The following is a 16,373-nucleotide window of genomic DNA, read 5'->3' on the forward strand; positions in this document are numbered from 1 at the left end:
GAAGGTGCAGGTGGGTCCAACGGAGCGGCGCTCGTAGCTTCCGCGAAATAGCTGGCACGTGCACAGTGTCAGGTCACCCAGGAGGTCGAAGGGTACAGTATCAACACAAGATGCAATCGAAGTATTTGTAGAGATGCAGATGTGACTCCTTCAAGAGTACTCATCAACTAGTGCTGGCATAATTTGGAATCTGTGGCCGAGTTCCCAATCGGTCGTCAACTCAAGAGTGGGCGGAGCAATAATATTTGGGTGGCGTTGGACTTTGTCAACTTTCTTGCTATCTACACCTAATGTTCCTGCCATCTAAGACCTCTAGACACTCTCACGTCTGTCCTTACAAAAGTACACGCCAACGACGTCTGCATCGACCGTGAACGTAAAGTTGTCATTCGTGATCTCATTGCTAGGGCGTGCCAGCATACAGCCCCTTGTAGACCCAAGCTTTGATCAAACATCTCGCGCTGCTTGTGCTGTGAGCATATTGGAGACGACCCTTTTGCTCTATCTTGCTGTATCGCCGGTGAACCGCTGGTGAATCGGTCAATGTAACGACCGTATGATTGTTGCGTTCACGTCGATGCCTCGTTCAGGACGCGAAGATGCGGACATTTAGATCCACAGACCCGGTCGCAATCACGCATCTGATTCCTGCCTTGGCAGCGTCTTCCTCTTTCCTCTGGTTCGCAGCGCTCGATCCTGCACCCTTGGCGCTGTCGCCGTTGACCGGAACGTCTTTCACTACATTTGGTGCCCATCTCATGCAGCTGACAAAGTGGCTATGCGCGTCTGTTACCGTTTTTACACATTTACCCTCTTGTGCCAGATCCCAGCACCGTATTGTCTTGTCGTCACTGGCAGAGAGCAAGTATTTCCCGCCGGGATGAAAGACGAGTGATCGCACCCAATTGTCGTGTCCAGCTAGTGTTCTTATGAGAGTCCCTCGCCCGTCCCAGATTCTGACCGTTTTGTCTCTCGACCCTGTTGCGATGTATTCTGCCGAGCTGCTACCAGGTGGTGGTTTCTTTAGTCCGGCCAGCGCAGCCAAATGAGTGTACGCGATTGGTGGTGCGATTGCAACGCATTCGACTACATGCTCGTGACCGAGGAAAGTGCATTTGGCCTCTCCAGAGTTGGCATCCCACAGGCGTGCTGTTTGGTCGTTACCAGCTGACACGAGCCACCGTCCATCGAAGCTCGGCGCTACATCTCGCACCCAGTCGGCATGTCCTCGTATTGTCTTGACGCAGTAACCCGTGGTCACATCCCACACACGCAGTGTCTTGTCTCGAGACGCTGAGACAAGTAGGTTGCCTGATGAAGGAGAGCCCGCCGCACCGCTGGGAACGAATCGAACTGCGGAGACAGAATGGTCGTGGCCAGGCAGCGTCCGTATATTCTTGTACTCGTCTGAAGGGTCCCACAGCTTAATTGTCAGATCGCTTGAGCACGACGCAAGAAGTGTGCCACCTCGGGGCCCCCCAAAATCAACGTCCAGTACGCCTTTGGTATGCCCTTTGACTGTTCTTTCGAGTTCACCAAGCTCCCAATCCCAGATCTTGATAGTAGTGTCTTCGGAACCGGAGGCCAGCGAGGAGAATATGGGATGGAATGCGACGCAGGTAATAGGCGAGCGATGTGACTGGAGGGTATGCCGCGCAGGTGCTCGTGGTAGCCAGGCGGCGGGATCCTGATTCTTCCGCAGGAGGGATGTCGGCGTGGTTGAGTCCAATTCACTCTGGAGACTCTGATTGCGCTGTTCGAGTTCAAGTACCTGTCCAAATCAGCGCTGCATCCTCCTGCTTCCTTCGGGAGCATCTACCTTTTTCTGTAGACGCACTACGCTCGTCCACTTCTTCTCCAAGAGGCCCTCGTACTTTTTGCGTGTCGCGTCGTCGAAGGCATCTGGAACGCTGGCTTCCTCTCGAAAGGCAGCTGCTGTGTTTGGCGCATTGATCACACCGAGGTATGCGATGATGGCCTTGTGCCTGCCCTCACTATTAGTGGGACGTCTGGTGGGATGTGCACCGCAACACTCACAGCTCCTCCGCTTGCCGGTCTGTCAGGATAGCGCTCATGGCGGGGATGACCGGACGACCACCATACACGGGAGGTGATCAGGATGTGCGCTGGCAGGGCGGCGATGTGGGTTTCTTTTGTGGTCTGGCGGGGATTTGCGGTGAGTGTCTGCGCAGAGACAGTCGGCGGGGTGTCTCGCGGTGCGCACCGGGTGGGAGACAGGCAGCGGTAAGGCGCGGGGGAGCAACTGCAGTAATCGCAAATTGAGCGCAAACTGAGCGCAAGGAGTCCGGATTGGACTTGGTGTGTGTTCTCGTGGGCCCCCAGTATTCACTGGGACATGGATGGGGCGGGCAGCTGTACTGAGTATGTACTTCGTGCGGCGATGATGATGCCGCAGCAGCAGCGCGAAAGTTACCGTAGCGACAGCGCCCGCGAACACAAAACAACCCTCCATTTGCAGCCCAACCAGCACGACGGCACTACCCAGTACCCACAGAACACTGCGCCCGCCAGGCCCTATCTCGACTGCGACATCGTTCTTACGACGCGCAGAACGAGTGCGCCACAGCCACAGTATGTCATACCCCTCTGCTCTCCTTGCATATCTGCAGCGGCTCCTGGATGCATTGCGCGCTATGCAACTCGAGGCTGCTCGCGCATCATTGCCAGCGTAGTTTCCACGGGCGCTAGACGTCCCTGCAGACGACCCACCCAAACATAGGTGACTGACAGCCAGACAGGACGTTTATCTGCACGCACACTCACCCCCGCACCAAACACCACACACAACACGCCATGGCCGATAAAGAAGAGGACTTTAGTGCCCTCCCCCTCCCAGATCGCTTCACACACAAGAACTGGAAGGTTCGGAAGGAAGCATACGAGGCAGCTACCAAAGAGTTCAAGATCGCTGCGAGTGAGAACGAGCCTATAGTGCGCCAGTTCATCAACGATGCAAGCATATGGAAAGGCGTCGTGGGCGACTCCAACGTCGCGGCACAACAAGAAGGCCTCGGCGCACTATGCGCCTTCCTCGAAATATCTGGCCAGCAGGGCTGTACACGGTAGGAATAGTTGGTATATCTGATGCCTGTGCTTCGCTGACGACTGCTGCAGAACGCGACAAGTCACAATTGCTACCATCGCCGAAAAGGGTCTCCCATCAACCCGTGCCGCAGCGAAGCAAGCTGCGCTCGAAGCGCTGATGCTCTATATCGAGACTGATAAGCCCGAGCCGGTCATCGAGGAGCTTCTTCCCGTTCTTTCGCATAAAGTCCCCAAAACCATCGCTGCGACACTAGACGCCCTGACCCAACTTTACCACGCCTACGGCTGCAAGACGATCGAGCCCAAGTCCGTCCTCAAGATTTTACCCAAGGTCTACGGCCACGCAGATAAAAACGTCCGAGCGAAGGCACAGGAGTTGACTGTCGAGCTCTACCGATGGCTCAAGGATGCTATGAAGCCTCTGTTCTGGAGCGATCTGAAGCCCGTTCAGCAACAAGATCTTGAGAAACTGTTCGAAAAAGTCAAGGATGAGCCAGCACCGAAGCAGGAGCGCCTGCTTCGCTCTCAACAGGCAGCGAAAGAGGCAGCTGCAACAGCGCCAGGAGGTGGCGATGACGAGGTCGATGACGAGGAGGAGGCTGCTATCGATTTAGAGCCTGACTTCGAGGCCGTCGATGTTTTTGCGAAGATACCGAAGGACTACAATGAGCGTCTGGGCTCGACCAAGTGGAAAGATCGCAAAGAGGTGCTGGAGGAAACGCAAAAGGCTCTGGACATCCCGAGAATCGCTGAAGGACCATTCGACGACTTGGTACGCGGCTTCGCCAAATCCATGAAGGATGCAAACGTTGCAGTTGTGATCACGGCAGCAAACTGCGTTGAGCTCCTGGCCAAGGGCCTGAAGAAGAGCTTCAACAAATACCGCAAAGACATCATGAACGCCATGATGGAAAGGCTGAAGGAGAAGAAGCAGACCGTAACGGATGCGCTGGGAGCTGCTCTCGACGCCGCATTCGCGTCTTCAAACTTCGCAGATTGCCTGGAAGAAATATTGGAGTTCCTGAAACACAAGAACCCTCAGGTCAAGCTGGAGTCTACAAGGTTTTTGGTTCGATGTCTGAGGAACACTCGCGAGGCCCCTTCACCGCCAGAAGCAAAAACATTGGCGGAAGCCTCGACCAAGCTCTTGACCGAGTCGCAAGAGGTACAGCGTTCTGCGGGTGCGGAAGTACTCGGCACACTATGGAAGATCATGGGAGACCGCATCATGAACGCGCATATGGACGGTCTCGATGACATCAGGAAGAACAAGATCAAGGAATACTATGAGGCAGCGGAAGTCAAGGCCAAGTACAAGCCGAAGGCTGCTGCACCTCCACCCAAGCCTGCAGCTGCACCAGCCGGAAAGAAGCCAGCACTCGGAAAGCGACCAGCTCCCAAGAAGGCCGCACCAGCAGCAGCAGCTCCACAACCACCACCTGCCGAAGAGCCAACAGCACCGCTGGCTCCGAAGCCTACAGCACGCCCTGGTGTGTCCAAGCTCAAGTCAGGTCTTGCAGGCCCACGTCTTGGAGGATTGAAAAAGCCTGGACTTGCTGCTCCCTCGCCGAGGAGGCCAATTGCTTCGCCACCTCTTGAGGAAGAGGATATCGCACCACCACCACAACCGAAATTCGGCGCTGGACGAGGTCTTGCGGGTCGCCCACTGGGCAAGCCCGCTGCTGAGCCCGTTGCTGCCCCAACCGCTGCCCCGACTGGGCTGGGCTTGGTAGAGCGAGCGGAGCTTGAGGAATTGAGAGCCGAAGCTGAAAGACTGCAGCGACACAACGAAGAACTTCGCACGGAGCGCACGAAGCTGACGTCTCAGATCTACGAGCTTCAGAACCAAAACGCTCAACTAATCGAAGACCACACACGTGACGTGCTCTCCATCAAGGCCAAAGAAACTCAACTTGTTCGGGCTCGCTCAGATTATGAGGCAGCAGAACAAACAACACAGTCCCAGCAACGGGAGATTGACCGTTTGAAGAGGGAGCTCAGCCGCCAAGTTCGTGTCACTTCCCCACCTCCTGCAGATCTAGAGCATCAGATCTACTCTGATAGCAACGGGCGCTTCGGTGACTCTAGCTATACCAGCCACGCGTCGTATGGTAGCAAAGACAGCCGCATTGCGAGTGGGCCGATTAGTCCGGGCGGTGACGGTAAGGAGAACTTTGATTCTCTCTCTCGACTAGACAGTCATATGAGTGACAAGCTAAGTCCTCTGCGAGCAGATGCGTCCGGCAAATCGTCGTTCTCATCTCGCGGTGGTCGTAATAGCCCAGCTGAGAACGGCACAAGTCGTCTTGGCAGCTCTCAAGCTGCTTCTGGTGCAGAGAGCTGGAAGCGGGCTGCTGAAGTGACACAAAACTTGAAGCAGAGAATCGAAATGATGAAGGTAGATTCTCAAAAGTATAACAAGAATGGCACGCGCATGACTGACGCATTTACAGGCCAAGCAAGGCATTGGTAGGCCGCCACCACAATAGATCACGCCATCTCATGGCTCTTCTACTTGTCCACATGCGTTCAGTCAGGCTGCAATTTGGTATTTTCACGCGGCGTTCGGTTGCGTTTGGACTCTACATCAGCTCTAGGCCTGAGAGGTTTGTACGTCCTGGGTTTGGGCAGGATTTGCATCAAGTATACGGTGTTGGCGAGGTGTGGTTCGTATCCAAGATTCCCTTTACTACATTAAGCCCACATGTTGGTCTTGGGCTTGGGCTTATGCTACAAAGCAACGGAGGTCACAGAGTCTCGTGTACGATGTGTAGCGTGTAGCAAGGCTTAGCTAGTTTCGCCGTACTTCGTGTCCCTGCGGCGGTTGGGGTCCGTGTATGGAAGGCCCTGAACATCATCACAATGAAACCTTACAACAATGCTTGCAACGTGCATCTCATGCCCCGGCAAATCTCAAGTCCTTTTGCGCCATGGTATCTCACCCCGCACGAACAAGATCATCGGTGGGGTCGACCTGACGTATCAAACGCCTAGAATGACCTGCCAAAATGCCCAGATTGGCCCACCAAACGCCCAGAATGATCTACCAAACGCCCAGAATGATCTACCAAACGCCCAGAATGATCTACCAAACGCCCAGATTGACCTACCACACGCCCAGATTGACTTTCCAAACGCCCGGAATGAATTTGCATTAAGACTTGGCCTGCACACTTACAGCCAATCATAGCATCATCATTCAGCTCTGCACATTTGTCATTGGCCAGAACTTTGCAGTAGCACCGCTCACTATTGCCATTTTATACGGTATCTGTCCCGAAGTTCTGGGTGTTTTTAGGAGCGTGGTCCAAAATGAGATGAACATTGATGCAAGTGTAAATTCCGGGCATGGAACGCTGAAAGGCCTCTGGCCAAGATGAGCAGAATTTCGCCTTATCCACGACGCCAGGCGGCGATCCACAACCTCGCCTGAAGCTCGCTGTTAGACCACGAGATTTGATCTTCATATTTAAAAGTATCATACTCTGTAAGGGCTTCTTCCATAGTCGCGCGTTGTGTTTTTGTAGCGTGAAGAGAACAGTAGTGTCTTGGTGATTCGGCGCACTGATTGTTCTGCGCAATGAATGCATACCAGTAGACATGGTGACATGCTTCCCCTGAGCCTTGTACTCTAACCACACCGTTAAAGTGTTTACCGTAGGCTCTGGGTTAAGCCAATATACCTAGAGCAAGCTACTGAGATATTCAGCCAATAGTACAGCCTTGTTTGAGCATTCTGTTCCGCCCTCGGACAGTTTCAGTGGAGGTGGCGCTAGTCACTTGGTGAATCGGTTCATCTTTTGTTAGGTATACGGTAGTACGAATCTTTGGTCAATGCTTCCCTTCGTATTGCAATATCTGGGTGAGTAATGAGACGTCTATAGGTAAGCTAGCTATGCGACAAAACAAACCTTATTCGGACAGGCAAGCAACATGGACATGTGCACGGATAGTGTGGTAGGCAAATTGGTCTAGATGGTCGCATACGATCGCACGATCTGTGTTCAATGTGACAAGAGCAGCGTGCGTAATCGTTCTAATATCGATTCCTGTATGTATGAGTATATAAGGTACAGCTTGTACCTTCCTTTCAATTGTTACTCTCATCCCTACACAGTCTTTCACACCTTCACACTCTTTTACATCTTCAAACTCTTTAACACCTTACACTCTTTTACCAAGCTACAAAGCCTTTCTAGCGACTTCAACTGCACTCCGCTGCCCTAAACATGTTCAGCTCAATCAAGAATGTGTCCATCATAGCACTTTGCCTCGCTGTTTCCACCAACGCGGCTGCTATCCCTTCAGTTTCACCTGAAGCCCTCAACGCCTTCGGAATAACGGAGGCAGACTTGATTCAGGCTCGCAGTGCTCCAGAGTCCGATCTAGTCGAGGCCCGCGCTACTCTTCAAGCTCGCGTCGCGTCCTGCAAGCCTCCTCAAACGCCTGCCAACGCTACCTACGGAGCATGCGTCCTGCCTCTTACTACAGAAGCTCGCAACGGCAACACAATCCTCATGATAATTCTTGCCGAATATATGACAAAACGCATGGGATGCCCTCTTGACGGCATCTCTGGCGCTGCGAACCGTCCAATTGGCAATATCATGGCGCGTAGATGCGGCGGCCCTGGCCCTGAGCGCATCGACCAGGGAGTGCAGGGATTCTCTATCAATTCATCCTTCAATGAGGCTCCTTGCCGTCCCGGTAGCAAATGTTCGTGAAGATGGTCAATCAAATAGGCAGAAAGGGTACTTATAACAGAACGATATGTCAAGAGATCGCCTCTTTTTCTACCTAATCATCTTAGTATTATATACTTAGTTTTAGCATATAAAAATGTACTTGTTTATTCAGCTGCGTCTGCTTCTAGTCCAAGTAGCTTATTGTTAAGACTTCTTTAGAGCTGAAGTACATTCTTTAAAACACACTTTGCTCTGGTTGAACCTGTCGCAGCACATATCATGCCTATTTACCAGCTAGTTTAGGGGTGCAAATGTATGTACATTTTGCCTCTATTTTGGCTGCAACAGAACCTCTTAGACCCGAGCACATATTCCTGACCACCGGCGCCAGCAATGCGATTGAGCACGTGAACATATTGTTTGCGATGACGGAGTGGCGCAAGTAGCGACTGTCTCTCTCGGATTTGTGTTTGGAAAAAGTCTAGTTGGTTTCGACCCCTAGCATCCTCTCGAGCCAATGTCAACATCATCGTTGCTTAGCCTCCCACGTATACTAACTATTGAGTGGGGAGAAGGAATTCGAGAGCAAAAGATTCCAGGATTCTTGCATTCTTCGGCGAGATGTACTGCGCCATCAATACCGGCGTACATGTAGTTCGGCGAGACGAGTCCTGTGAGGAGCGCGATGCCGTTGGACCAGCCGCCATCGTTGAGGAAGGTCGTCCACACCGACGCTGTGGGCTGGAAGCGCGATGCCGTCTGAGCAAGGCAAGTCACGACGATCACAAGAAAACTGCTAATCGACACGAAGACTATGTGTTCGAGGGATCAGTAAGAGTCCTACTCTTGTGAAGTGACAAAGTAATTCGAGCGCTGACTTACAAGCAAGGTCGTGCACCCACATCGTGCGCCGAAGCAGATAGATGTTGTAGACCAGTAACAGGGCATTGATGGCCTGGTACAAAAGGAAGGCGTGCCACGCTTGCGGGACATACGTCGGGTTCTAGAACACAGCCATACCGAGGCACAGCTGAGGGACAATGATAGCAATGCCTGCGCAAATCGCTATCCAAGAGAAGACGTTTGTTGCTCCACAGCAGTAGCTCTGTTAATTGTCATCGTTCATGCCATCCTTGTCATTGGATCTAAGTCAACTAACTAGTTGACGGCTCTATTTCTCGGGAGCCAGTATCGAAACCCAGTGGTAATGCACACCAGTCTGGAAAGATCAAATTTACTCAAGCCACTTGTCATTCAAAGCAACTTACTGTAGGATATACGCTCGCCAGCTCCGCCAGTGAGATGGCACAAGCACCGATTAGAACGCACATGATGATGGGCCCGTATATCAACGTTGCCGGGCCACCTTGTGCGATAGCCAGAGCAAAGGTCGCAGCAATACCTGCCCAGCTGTTGCAGATGATCCAACCTGCGGATATGGTTTCTATACTGCTCATGTTCCGTACTTCTTCATTCTGGAGGACAAGGCCTTCGAGGTGGGGAGTCTGGATCTGTCCTTGATGCTGCGATGGTACTACGCCTACCGTCAGTTGAGGGTTGGTGGACCGTGGTAATGGGTCTTTTTATGTACTCACAGCGCTCAAGGTCCGTAGAGACCTTCAATTCGTAGTCTATCTTCTTCTCAGTAGGGTCCATAGTGATGGTAGGTGAGGATGATAGTCTGGCTGTTTGTCGATGACAGGCTTGTGGCGGACGACTTATATATCAAGTCGGCTCCTGTCTTATCACTGTCGCCTCCAGTTCAAGGAGATACGATGTATCGAGAGCGAGGTGTGGCCTATCGCCCATCACTGCAATCATCCCCCAATTGGTTTATCTGGACTATGAGCTATGAGATAGTCATCCGACATGAGGGTTTTCCCTTTATTGCCCTGATCGGGCAAGCGCGTACTGCCCACATCCATAAGTCGTTAATTGAACGCGGAGTTTGAGCCATGGCTGATCACGCGCTATCATACCAGGGTGACACGCGGCAATTTAGCTTCGGCACCGATCCAAAATGCGATCTGGCCTTTGATGTCGCTAGGCGGTCGTTGGACCTTCGCGGACTGAGTCGCGTCCCGTCAACGTGTTTGTAAAGTCACACTTTCCAGCAATGACTTTTCCCAGACATTCACAACCTTGGGAAGCTAGCAAGATCGATATTAAAAAGTCATCTCCTCTACATGACCAACCTACAGGCTGGGCTTTACTGTTTCGAGCTCCGCCAGCTCCTTTCTTACTTCGAACGCTGCCCTGGTTCCCTCCTCAATCGCTCCATCGATGAAACTCCTCCAGCCCAGTGCCCAATCTGCGTTCGCGAACATCACGTTCCCATGTCTCGCTCTCATGTCGTCGAGATGGTTGGCGAGCAGCCCAGGTGGTGGGAAGAACCACGCGCCCTTTGCGAATTCGTCCTTCGACCAGTTGTGAAACACCAGCCTCTCGATCTTAGGCTCCTTCTCCTGTTGCACGAACATGTTCGTTACTGCGCGCTTTGTCGCGTCAATGTTGACCTCAGGATCAATGTGTTTGTTGCTACCGCCGAAGCAGACAACGTGTGTGTTGCCTGCAGGTGTCGTGCCATCACCGATTGCGTACATGAGTTCGTTGTGCGGGTATGTGACGCCTGTACATGAGCATAGGTCTTTGTTAGATATCTCGGCGTGAACCTTGACGCATTGGTTGGCGTGACCTGTTGCAATAGCTGCTTTCTTGCCGGCGCTGAGTGGCGGATCGAATGTGACCTCGCCCAAAACGTTCAACGGCATGGCGGAGATCAGGCGTACAGCATGGTAGCGACGACCATCACGTGTCGTGACCTCGACTCACCAGTGCATGAACTCGTGGAAGCTCATAGTAGTAAGTGTGGCACCACTGCTGAGCAGAATGAACGATTCCAGCACTGCTCGCTCGTGCGGCGAGAGTTGTGACTCGATCTCGTTGATTCGGTCCTGGGCGGAGAGCTTGTCGAGATCTTTCGCCGCCGGGACATAGAAGGTATCGTATGGCAGAGGGATAATGTTTCCTCCATAGGCTCCATCGATGTTCGTAAACTTGTTCAAAGCTGAGATGATAAGTTCATCCTCCAAATTATCAGTTCAAGAACGCAGCTATTGTAGATGAGAAGCACAAACCTCTTTCTCGTGAGTCATGGTGCTACCTTGCTGACCAATATTCAGCTCGTAATGATTGACGCCGTGCGAGAAGTCAAAGGACTTCTCAACATCGTTCATCATCTGGTATCTCAACATCTCGCGCCATGTGTTCGATTGTCCCCAATGGACCCACGTACCGCCCATCTCGAAAGGGTAGCCGTCGATATTTGAAGACCATGAGCGACCTCCAATATGGTCACGACCTTCAAGTAGGAGGACCTTCAATCCTTCGGCTGAAGCATTGCGTGCAGCTGTAAGACCGCAGTATCCAGCGCCGATAACAATGACGTCGTACAAAATCTCCGAGCTAGAGACGTTACTCGGAGGGCTGATGGAACCGAGGGTTGGCACACCAGATGTCAGGCCGGATGCAGGAGTCCATGTGTAACCATCGCGTGAAGTCATATCGTGAGGAAGACGCGCTCAAATGCGACAGACAAAGTAATTGATCGTGAAGAAATTGCGGTGTACGAAACGCGACTGAGGACCACGGGTTTTAAACGGCACATAGCTCCAAGACTCATTTCGTTATCAACTACTTTAAAAGACAATTCCATCGTTCGAGTATGAATATGAATACCATTTCGCGGCATTCAAGTGAGGAAGCTATGGCCAGGCGTCGGTTGATCGGCCAAAAAACGAGCTTCTTCGTCGCTCAACGCTGCCGGTACTACCTTAGCGCCATGCAGGTGCAAGGCGCGTTGAGTGGAGCTTCCTGATTCGGATGTTAAAGTGAGAGAGCGACCCCCGCACACTTGGACGCTTTGCAACGGCTCGCTTTCAAAGATTATTCACCTTCGAGAGAACATGTCTCTAATGCTACGCAATTGCGACAAGTCGCAACATGTCCTGCCATCTCCACGGGCGTAGCTAACCTGTCTCGATTGCCCTATCTTGATACCGAAGACTTACAGAGTGCGTACGTCGGAGCAAGACATCCACCAGTGTAACGGCGGATGGCATAATAGCAATTGCTCATATCCCGCTTGAGCTCATGTTGATTTGACTCGGGCGGCCGACAGTAAACCGAGCATCGCAGCCACTACAAGAGAGTCGCCCAGTCTCGATCTAGGAGATCGCTCGCGTGTATCGATGGCCGGAAAATGATCAGAATGTTGACCGAAGGCACAGACTTAGATTTCACCGTACCCAGAGGTGAATTATAAAAGGCGACATCAATCACGTATCACAAGCAGCGTGCGACCGATTTCAGAGTCAGATCTTGCTTATCTGCTCGTTTGACCGGGCCTACTCTACATAGCCGGGCTTTCACGTGGCAGGAGGTGCAGTGTTTCGAGAAGCAAAGCAGCACCGTTTATCAGACCATAGAATATCATGGGTATCACCTGGTCGAGGTCAGCATATCTGCTCAATGAGGAGCATTGAGGCCACTTACACCAAAGAACAGATTACCGAGTATACCCCTGCGCATGATCGTCTCAGCCAGCTCCGTCTTCGCTATTCCAGGCGCATCTTTGCTCTTGAAGGGGCCTATAAGTCGGTAGAATGTGACAAAGCTGGCGCCAAAGCAGTAGATCAACAGCACCTTCAGCCCATGTGTCGTCCACAGCTCGACAACACCAGGCGCACCACCGAAGTCCTTTGCGAGCGTACTCATGTATGCGCTGTGGTCAACGCCGTACCGGATACGAGCAGTATCGGGCGAAATGAGGTGGTAATGTGGTGGGTCAATGGGCATCTTCATGCGTCCGGTGATCAGTGCAGTCCACCACATTGCTTGTTGTTCAGCAATGGGTGGTATAGCACCAACACCTGGGCGGACAAAGCCGATGAAGGCGACACTTTGCTCATCTGGAGCAATAATGTTGCGTACCGTGGCATCTGAAGCTGTCTTGTAAGACGGGTGCAGGTATGAGAAGGATTGCCTGTAGCCAGTACAGTAGACCACGAGGGTCGGTCTGACTTCTGCATCCTTCATGCGCCTCCAGTCCTTTCGCGCTGTGGTCTTTTGAAAGATGACTTTGCCAGTCTTATCTATACGCTCAGGGAATGTACATGTATCCACCCACCTCTTCGATTGCGCATCTTCTGGAGGATCCACGTAGCCGTTGCCCAAGAAACCAAGAGGGTGTTTCTCCTGATACGGCCGGTTCAGGTATGGCATTGCTTTACTGCTTTTGTTCAGGAACACAAACGCTCTGCCCAAGCGATCGTGTGGCAGGGCGCCGACGTGCTGATTCATGCCGGCTTGGGTACCTGTGAGGAACCACAACACACGCTTGATGACAAAGTCAGATACAAACCAACGCATACGGCTTGCAGCAACCGCATTGTGGACGTAAGCGGTCTCGAAGAGGTTGGTGATGAGGCCATCGATAGGCAGTCCACCTTTGAATTGCTTGCCAAAGACTTTGAATTGGGAAAGAGCCTTTGGAAAGGACAAAAAGCCAGCCCTAAAGCACATGGTAACCGACTTGGCGTCGGCCTTGATAGCCTCATAGGCAACATCTGTAACTGTCAGTTGTGAGTTCCACATAGAGTGCCATACCCATACCCATGCCGGTCTCTCCACAGCCCATGATCAGGACGTCTTGGCCGGTAAGTTGAGCGCGACCCTTGTACTGCGAGGAATGTAAAGCTTCTCCCTTCAGGTTCTCAATGCCTGGTATAGAGGGCACGTTTGGCTCCACATGGAGACCTGTTATCTATGAGTGTGGGATTCAGTATTCGATATTATCAATCACCTACCTGTGCAGATAGCAACATGCGAACAGTCAAAGGACCGCTCCGTGTCATTCTCCAGGTCCACATACTTAACTCGGTGTTTCCATTCGGTATCAACAGACTTCTCGATAGGTGTGATGCTGGTGACTGGACATCTAAGCTTGATGCGAGAACTGAGCGCAAAACGGTCTACGTAAGCTCGAAGGTACTCAACGTATTGCGGCAACGATATATGGTCTGGGGCTGACAGTGGAAAACGATGATCAGAGAAGGTCGTCAATTGCTTCGAAGAGACAAGTTCGGCGTTCTCGTATGATCGATACTGGAAAGTACCCCCGATGCCTTCTTCACTGTTCGCCACTTAGCTTCTGTTGAACCACAGCGACCCGGTCGGGGGAACGCTGTATGGACCGTGCACAAGGGACCTTACGCTTCGAACAACACGGCCTCAATCGGTCTATCAGGAGTAGATGCCTCGAGGAGGGTCTTGAGTGTGGTCAATCCTCCAGGGCTAGTCACGTGTTAGCCACGATAGTAATGTGTGATGCGATTCGGATGTACGGACCCTGCACCAATGACAGCAACGCGCATCATTCGCGCCTTGTCTGTGCCTGCCATGTTGTCTGATCCACACGCGCAAAAGAGACGCTGCGATTGAGTGTTGTCTATACTACAGATTAGAATGACGTTATCGTAGTTATCACGCAGTGTCGTTGTTGCACCTGCAGGACGAGCGCATTCGAACCTGCAGTTCTCACCCAATCAGCGGATTGTCGTGACGTATACATTCGTTCTCTCAGCTCCCTTCCACTAAGCTACTCCAAAACAATTGTGGATTCCTGAATTGCGGCAAGGTTTGTCGCAGATACTGCCCCTTGCGGCCTTTCTCCGACAAATTGGAAACCTTCAGCAGCCGAGGAACACCGCGCCAGCTCACGCCATGTCTACTGCCCACTTAATTGCAGCGCTTCTGTATAGCTTCATTGTCTACTCTCGACCTTAATAATGGAGTCACAGCAACATGTGAGGGTTGCTGTTGTGGGCTCGGGTATGGCAGGGCTTGTCACAGCCCACCTGCTCAAGCAAGACTGTCGCGAAAGATACATGGTGAAAGTGTTTGAGTCGGTTTGTTGCACAATTGACGTACACCAACAGTCACGAAGTCTGACAAGGTTCTCAGGGCAACACACTCTCCCTCGACTCGGCGTCCGTCTCCATCTCCAATGCTGCGCGCACATCGTCCGACCGCGTCGACCTGCCCATGCGCGCTTTCGCTGGCGGCTTCTACAGCAATCTGGGGTCCATGTACGACTACTTGGGCATCCAATATCAGTCACAACCCTTTCTGTTCGAATTCGCGCAATCGAAATCGCCCTACTTCACGCACGCGTCGAATCTACATCAGCTCCCTGCGCGGCTGAATGGCGTCAGCTTGATTTCATACCTGCTCGAATTCGGGATTCTCACTCTGTGTTACGTCTACTTCTCGCTCTGCTGCTTCTTCATAGCTCCGCATCCAGGCGAGACGCTGAAAGCATACTTTGATCGAACATGGACACCAAAGTACTTCGCAACATACTACGTCCTTCCGCTCATCTCGAGTGTAACAACCTGTCCTCACGAATCGCTGCTTGCGTTTCCTGCTTCTGACCTGACAGAATACAAACGAAGAACGCACCGAGCACCACACTACACCGTCTCAGAAGGAGTTCGAGCAGTACAGGATCGTTTGGCAAAGGGCATACAGTACGAGCTTAACGCTGTGGTTACTGCAGTTGAGCCAAACGAGAAGGGCGTGCAGTTATCGTGGAGGGGTGCCGACGGACAACAGCGAATGGAGACGTTCGACAAAGTTGTCTTGGCGGTTGCGCCTGATGTCGTAGGACAGGTCTTCGGGCCTTTGCAACACTACATGGCACGCATACCGACAGCTGTCGTGGAAAGTGTCGTACATACAGACGATACTGTATTGAACCAGGGACATGAGCAGAAACTAACGGGCAAATTGAACCACAACGCGCAGTTGATCCACCTGAACACATCGACGTCTACGGGGCACAAGACGGAGTCACATCATATCCAGCCGTGCGGTGCGATCGTTACCACTTGCCCCTTCAGTCCTCTGGAAGAGTCTCGAGTCACTCACTCTGTCAGCTTCACACGCGTTCTTCGAAGCCCACAGAGTCAGCGCATTGTCAACGCGATATTTGGAGATACCCAGGAGTGCTATAGTGATGAGAAGACAGTTCCGCTTTGGAGGAACGGAGATGACAACGTTTACCTTGTTGGAGGTTGGTGCTGGGATGGCATGGTATTGCTAGAAGGCTGCGTGGTGTCAGCTATGCGAGTCGCGAAGGCCTTGGACATAGAAATACCCTGGAGGTAGCATCATGTATGTCATGCATGTGACCAGAATTGCTGCGTCGTCTTGAACAATAGATTGAGGACCTCGGAGCAGCATTTTCCCAATTTGAACTAACGTGGTCCACCACCGAGCGGATCACCCCACCGAGCGAATCACTCTGCCAAGACCACAACGCTTTCTACTATCAATTACAATGGCTCAACCAGTTGATCTTGAATTACTTTCCTGTGCAGATAGAGTTATACTTGCTACCCAAGCAATGAAATCTAACGCGTCACTAAGCCAGCGACGCGCTGCTGCTATCTACAAGGTTCCTCAAAGTACACTTAGCCATCAAGGCGCCGGAAGAACCCCACGACGCGATACCCACCCCAACTCATCTAAGCTTCAGAAGCATGAAGAGGAGGCAGTTAT

General features: G+C 52.1%; 8 protein-coding genes across 8 annotated transcripts; 4 read left to right on the top strand and 4 right to left on the bottom strand.

The window, feature by feature from the left end:
- Positions 1-233: 233 nt before the first annotated feature.
- Positions 234-2,383, bottom strand: M421DRAFT_426792 (dynein regulator). Its single transcript, XM_033594497.1, has 3 exons — positions 2,038-2,383; positions 1,820-1,985; positions 234-1,771 (listed from the first exon to the last, which is right to left on the bottom strand). The coding sequence occupies exons 1-3, from the start codon at positions 2,073-2,075 to the stop codon at positions 587-589; spliced, it is 1,389 nt and encodes a 462-aa protein (XP_033442802.1). The 5' UTR covers positions 2,076-2,383; the 3' UTR covers positions 234-586.
- Positions 1,992-5,742, top strand: M421DRAFT_353993 (ARM repeat-containing protein). Its single transcript, XM_033589595.1, has 3 exons — positions 1,992-2,592; positions 2,760-3,083; positions 3,136-5,742. Exons 1-3 carry the CDS (start codon positions 2,357-2,359, stop codon positions 5,537-5,539), a joined length of 2,964 nt encoding a protein of 987 aa, XP_033442803.1. The 5' UTR covers positions 1,992-2,356; the 3' UTR covers positions 5,540-5,742.
- A 1,436-nt stretch (positions 5,743-7,178) lies between these two features.
- On the top strand, positions 7,179-7,922 carry M421DRAFT_426793 (uncharacterized protein). Its single transcript, XM_033594498.1, has one exon. It carries the CDS (start codon positions 7,296-7,298, stop codon positions 7,788-7,790), a length of 495 nt encoding a protein of 164 aa, XP_033442804.1. The 5' UTR covers positions 7,179-7,295; the 3' UTR covers positions 7,791-7,922.
- A 93-nt stretch (positions 7,923-8,015) lies between these two features.
- Positions 8,016-9,407, bottom strand: M421DRAFT_410338 (uncharacterized protein; the record flags this gene model as incomplete). The annotated part of the gene is made up of 4 exons (XM_033590380.1): positions 8,016-8,563; positions 8,634-8,754; positions 9,020-9,285; positions 9,347-9,407. The coding sequence occupies 4 exons, from the start codon at positions 9,405-9,407 to the stop codon at positions 8,250-8,252; spliced, it is 762 nt and encodes a 253-aa protein (XP_033442805.1). The 3' UTR covers positions 8,016-8,249.
- Positions 9,408-9,724: 317 nt separating this feature from the next.
- Positions 9,725-11,314, bottom strand: M421DRAFT_96716 (FAD/NAD(P)-binding domain-containing protein; the record flags this gene model as incomplete). The annotated part of the gene is made up of 4 exons (XM_033598414.1): positions 9,725-9,811; positions 9,995-10,475; positions 10,584-10,837; positions 10,889-11,314. The coding sequence occupies 4 exons, from the start codon at positions 11,312-11,314 to the stop codon at positions 9,725-9,727; spliced, it is 1,248 nt and encodes a 415-aa protein (XP_033442806.1).
- An 848-nt stretch (positions 11,315-12,162) lies between these two features.
- M421DRAFT_77810 (dimethylaniline monooxygenase) lies at positions 12,163-14,185 on the bottom strand (the record flags this gene model as incomplete). Its single annotated transcript, XM_033597358.1, has 6 exons — positions 12,163-12,255; positions 12,306-13,384; positions 13,425-13,568; positions 13,619-13,944; positions 14,025-14,105; positions 14,160-14,185. The coding sequence occupies 6 exons, from the start codon at positions 14,183-14,185 to the stop codon at positions 12,163-12,165; spliced, it is 1,749 nt and encodes a 582-aa protein (XP_033442807.1).
- Positions 14,186-14,237: 52 nt separating this feature from the next.
- On the top strand, positions 14,238-16,146 carry M421DRAFT_426795 (FAD/NAD(P)-binding domain-containing protein). The gene is made up of 2 exons (XM_033594499.1): positions 14,238-14,719; positions 14,775-16,146. Exons 1-2 carry the CDS (start codon positions 14,600-14,602, stop codon positions 15,978-15,980), a joined length of 1,326 nt encoding a protein of 441 aa, XP_033442808.1. The 5' UTR covers positions 14,238-14,599; the 3' UTR covers positions 15,981-16,146.
- M421DRAFT_49038 (uncharacterized protein) lies at positions 16,072-16,365 on the top strand (the record flags this gene model as incomplete). Its single annotated transcript, XM_033594762.1, has 1 exon — positions 16,072-16,365. A coding segment is annotated over one exon (294 nt), but the record flags the coding sequence as incomplete, so codon positions are not given.
- Positions 16,366-16,373: the final 8 nt, after the last annotated feature.

This window comes from Didymella exigua (genome assembly GCF_010094145.1).
Source record: "Didymella exigua CBS 183.55 unplaced genomic scaffold M421scaffold_67, whole genome shotgun sequence".
Classification (NCBI taxonomy): Eukaryota; Fungi; Ascomycota; class Dothideomycetes; order Pleosporales; family Didymellaceae; genus Didymella; species Didymella exigua.

What these genes read in the sequence shown, in the direction of transcription:
- M421DRAFT_353993 (XM_033589595.1), top strand. Translation starts at nt 2,357, where the DNA reads ATGGATGGGGCGGGCAGCTGTACTGAGTATGTACTTCGTGCGGCGATG. An exon ending in ACGAGTGCGCCACAGCCACA is followed by an intron (nt 2,593 to 2,759) that starts GTATGTCATACC and finishes ACAGCCAGACAG; the next exon opens with GACGTTTATCTGCACGCACA. An exon ending in GGCCAGCAGGGCTGTACACG is followed by an intron (nt 3,084 to 3,135) that starts GTAGGAATAGTT and finishes CGACTGCTGCAG; the next exon opens with AACGCGACAAGTCACAATTG.
- M421DRAFT_426793 (XM_033594498.1), top strand. Translation starts at nt 7,296, where the DNA reads ATGTTCAGCTCAATCAAGAATGTGTCCATCATAGCACTTTGCCTCGCT.
- M421DRAFT_426795 (XM_033594499.1), top strand. Translation starts at nt 14,600, where the DNA reads ATGGAGTCACAGCAACATGTGAGGGTTGCTGTTGTGGGCTCGGGTATG. An exon ending in TGGTGAAAGTGTTTGAGTCG is followed by an intron (nt 14,720 to 14,774) that starts GTTTGTTGCACA and finishes CAAGGTTCTCAG; the next exon opens with GGCAACACACTCTCCCTCGA.
- M421DRAFT_426792 (XM_033594497.1), bottom strand. Translation starts at nt 2,075, where the DNA reads ATGAGCGCTATCCTGACAGACCGGCAAGCGGAGGAGCT. An exon ending in GACCGGCAAGCGGAGGAGCT is followed by an intron (nt 1,986 to 2,037) that starts GTGAGTGTTGCG and finishes TAGTGAGGGCAG; the next exon opens with GCACAAGGCCATCATCGCAT. An exon ending in TAGTGCGTCTACAGAAAAAG is followed by an intron (nt 1,772 to 1,819) that starts GTAGATGCTCCC and finishes TGATTTGGACAG; the next exon opens with GTACTTGAACTCGAACAGCG.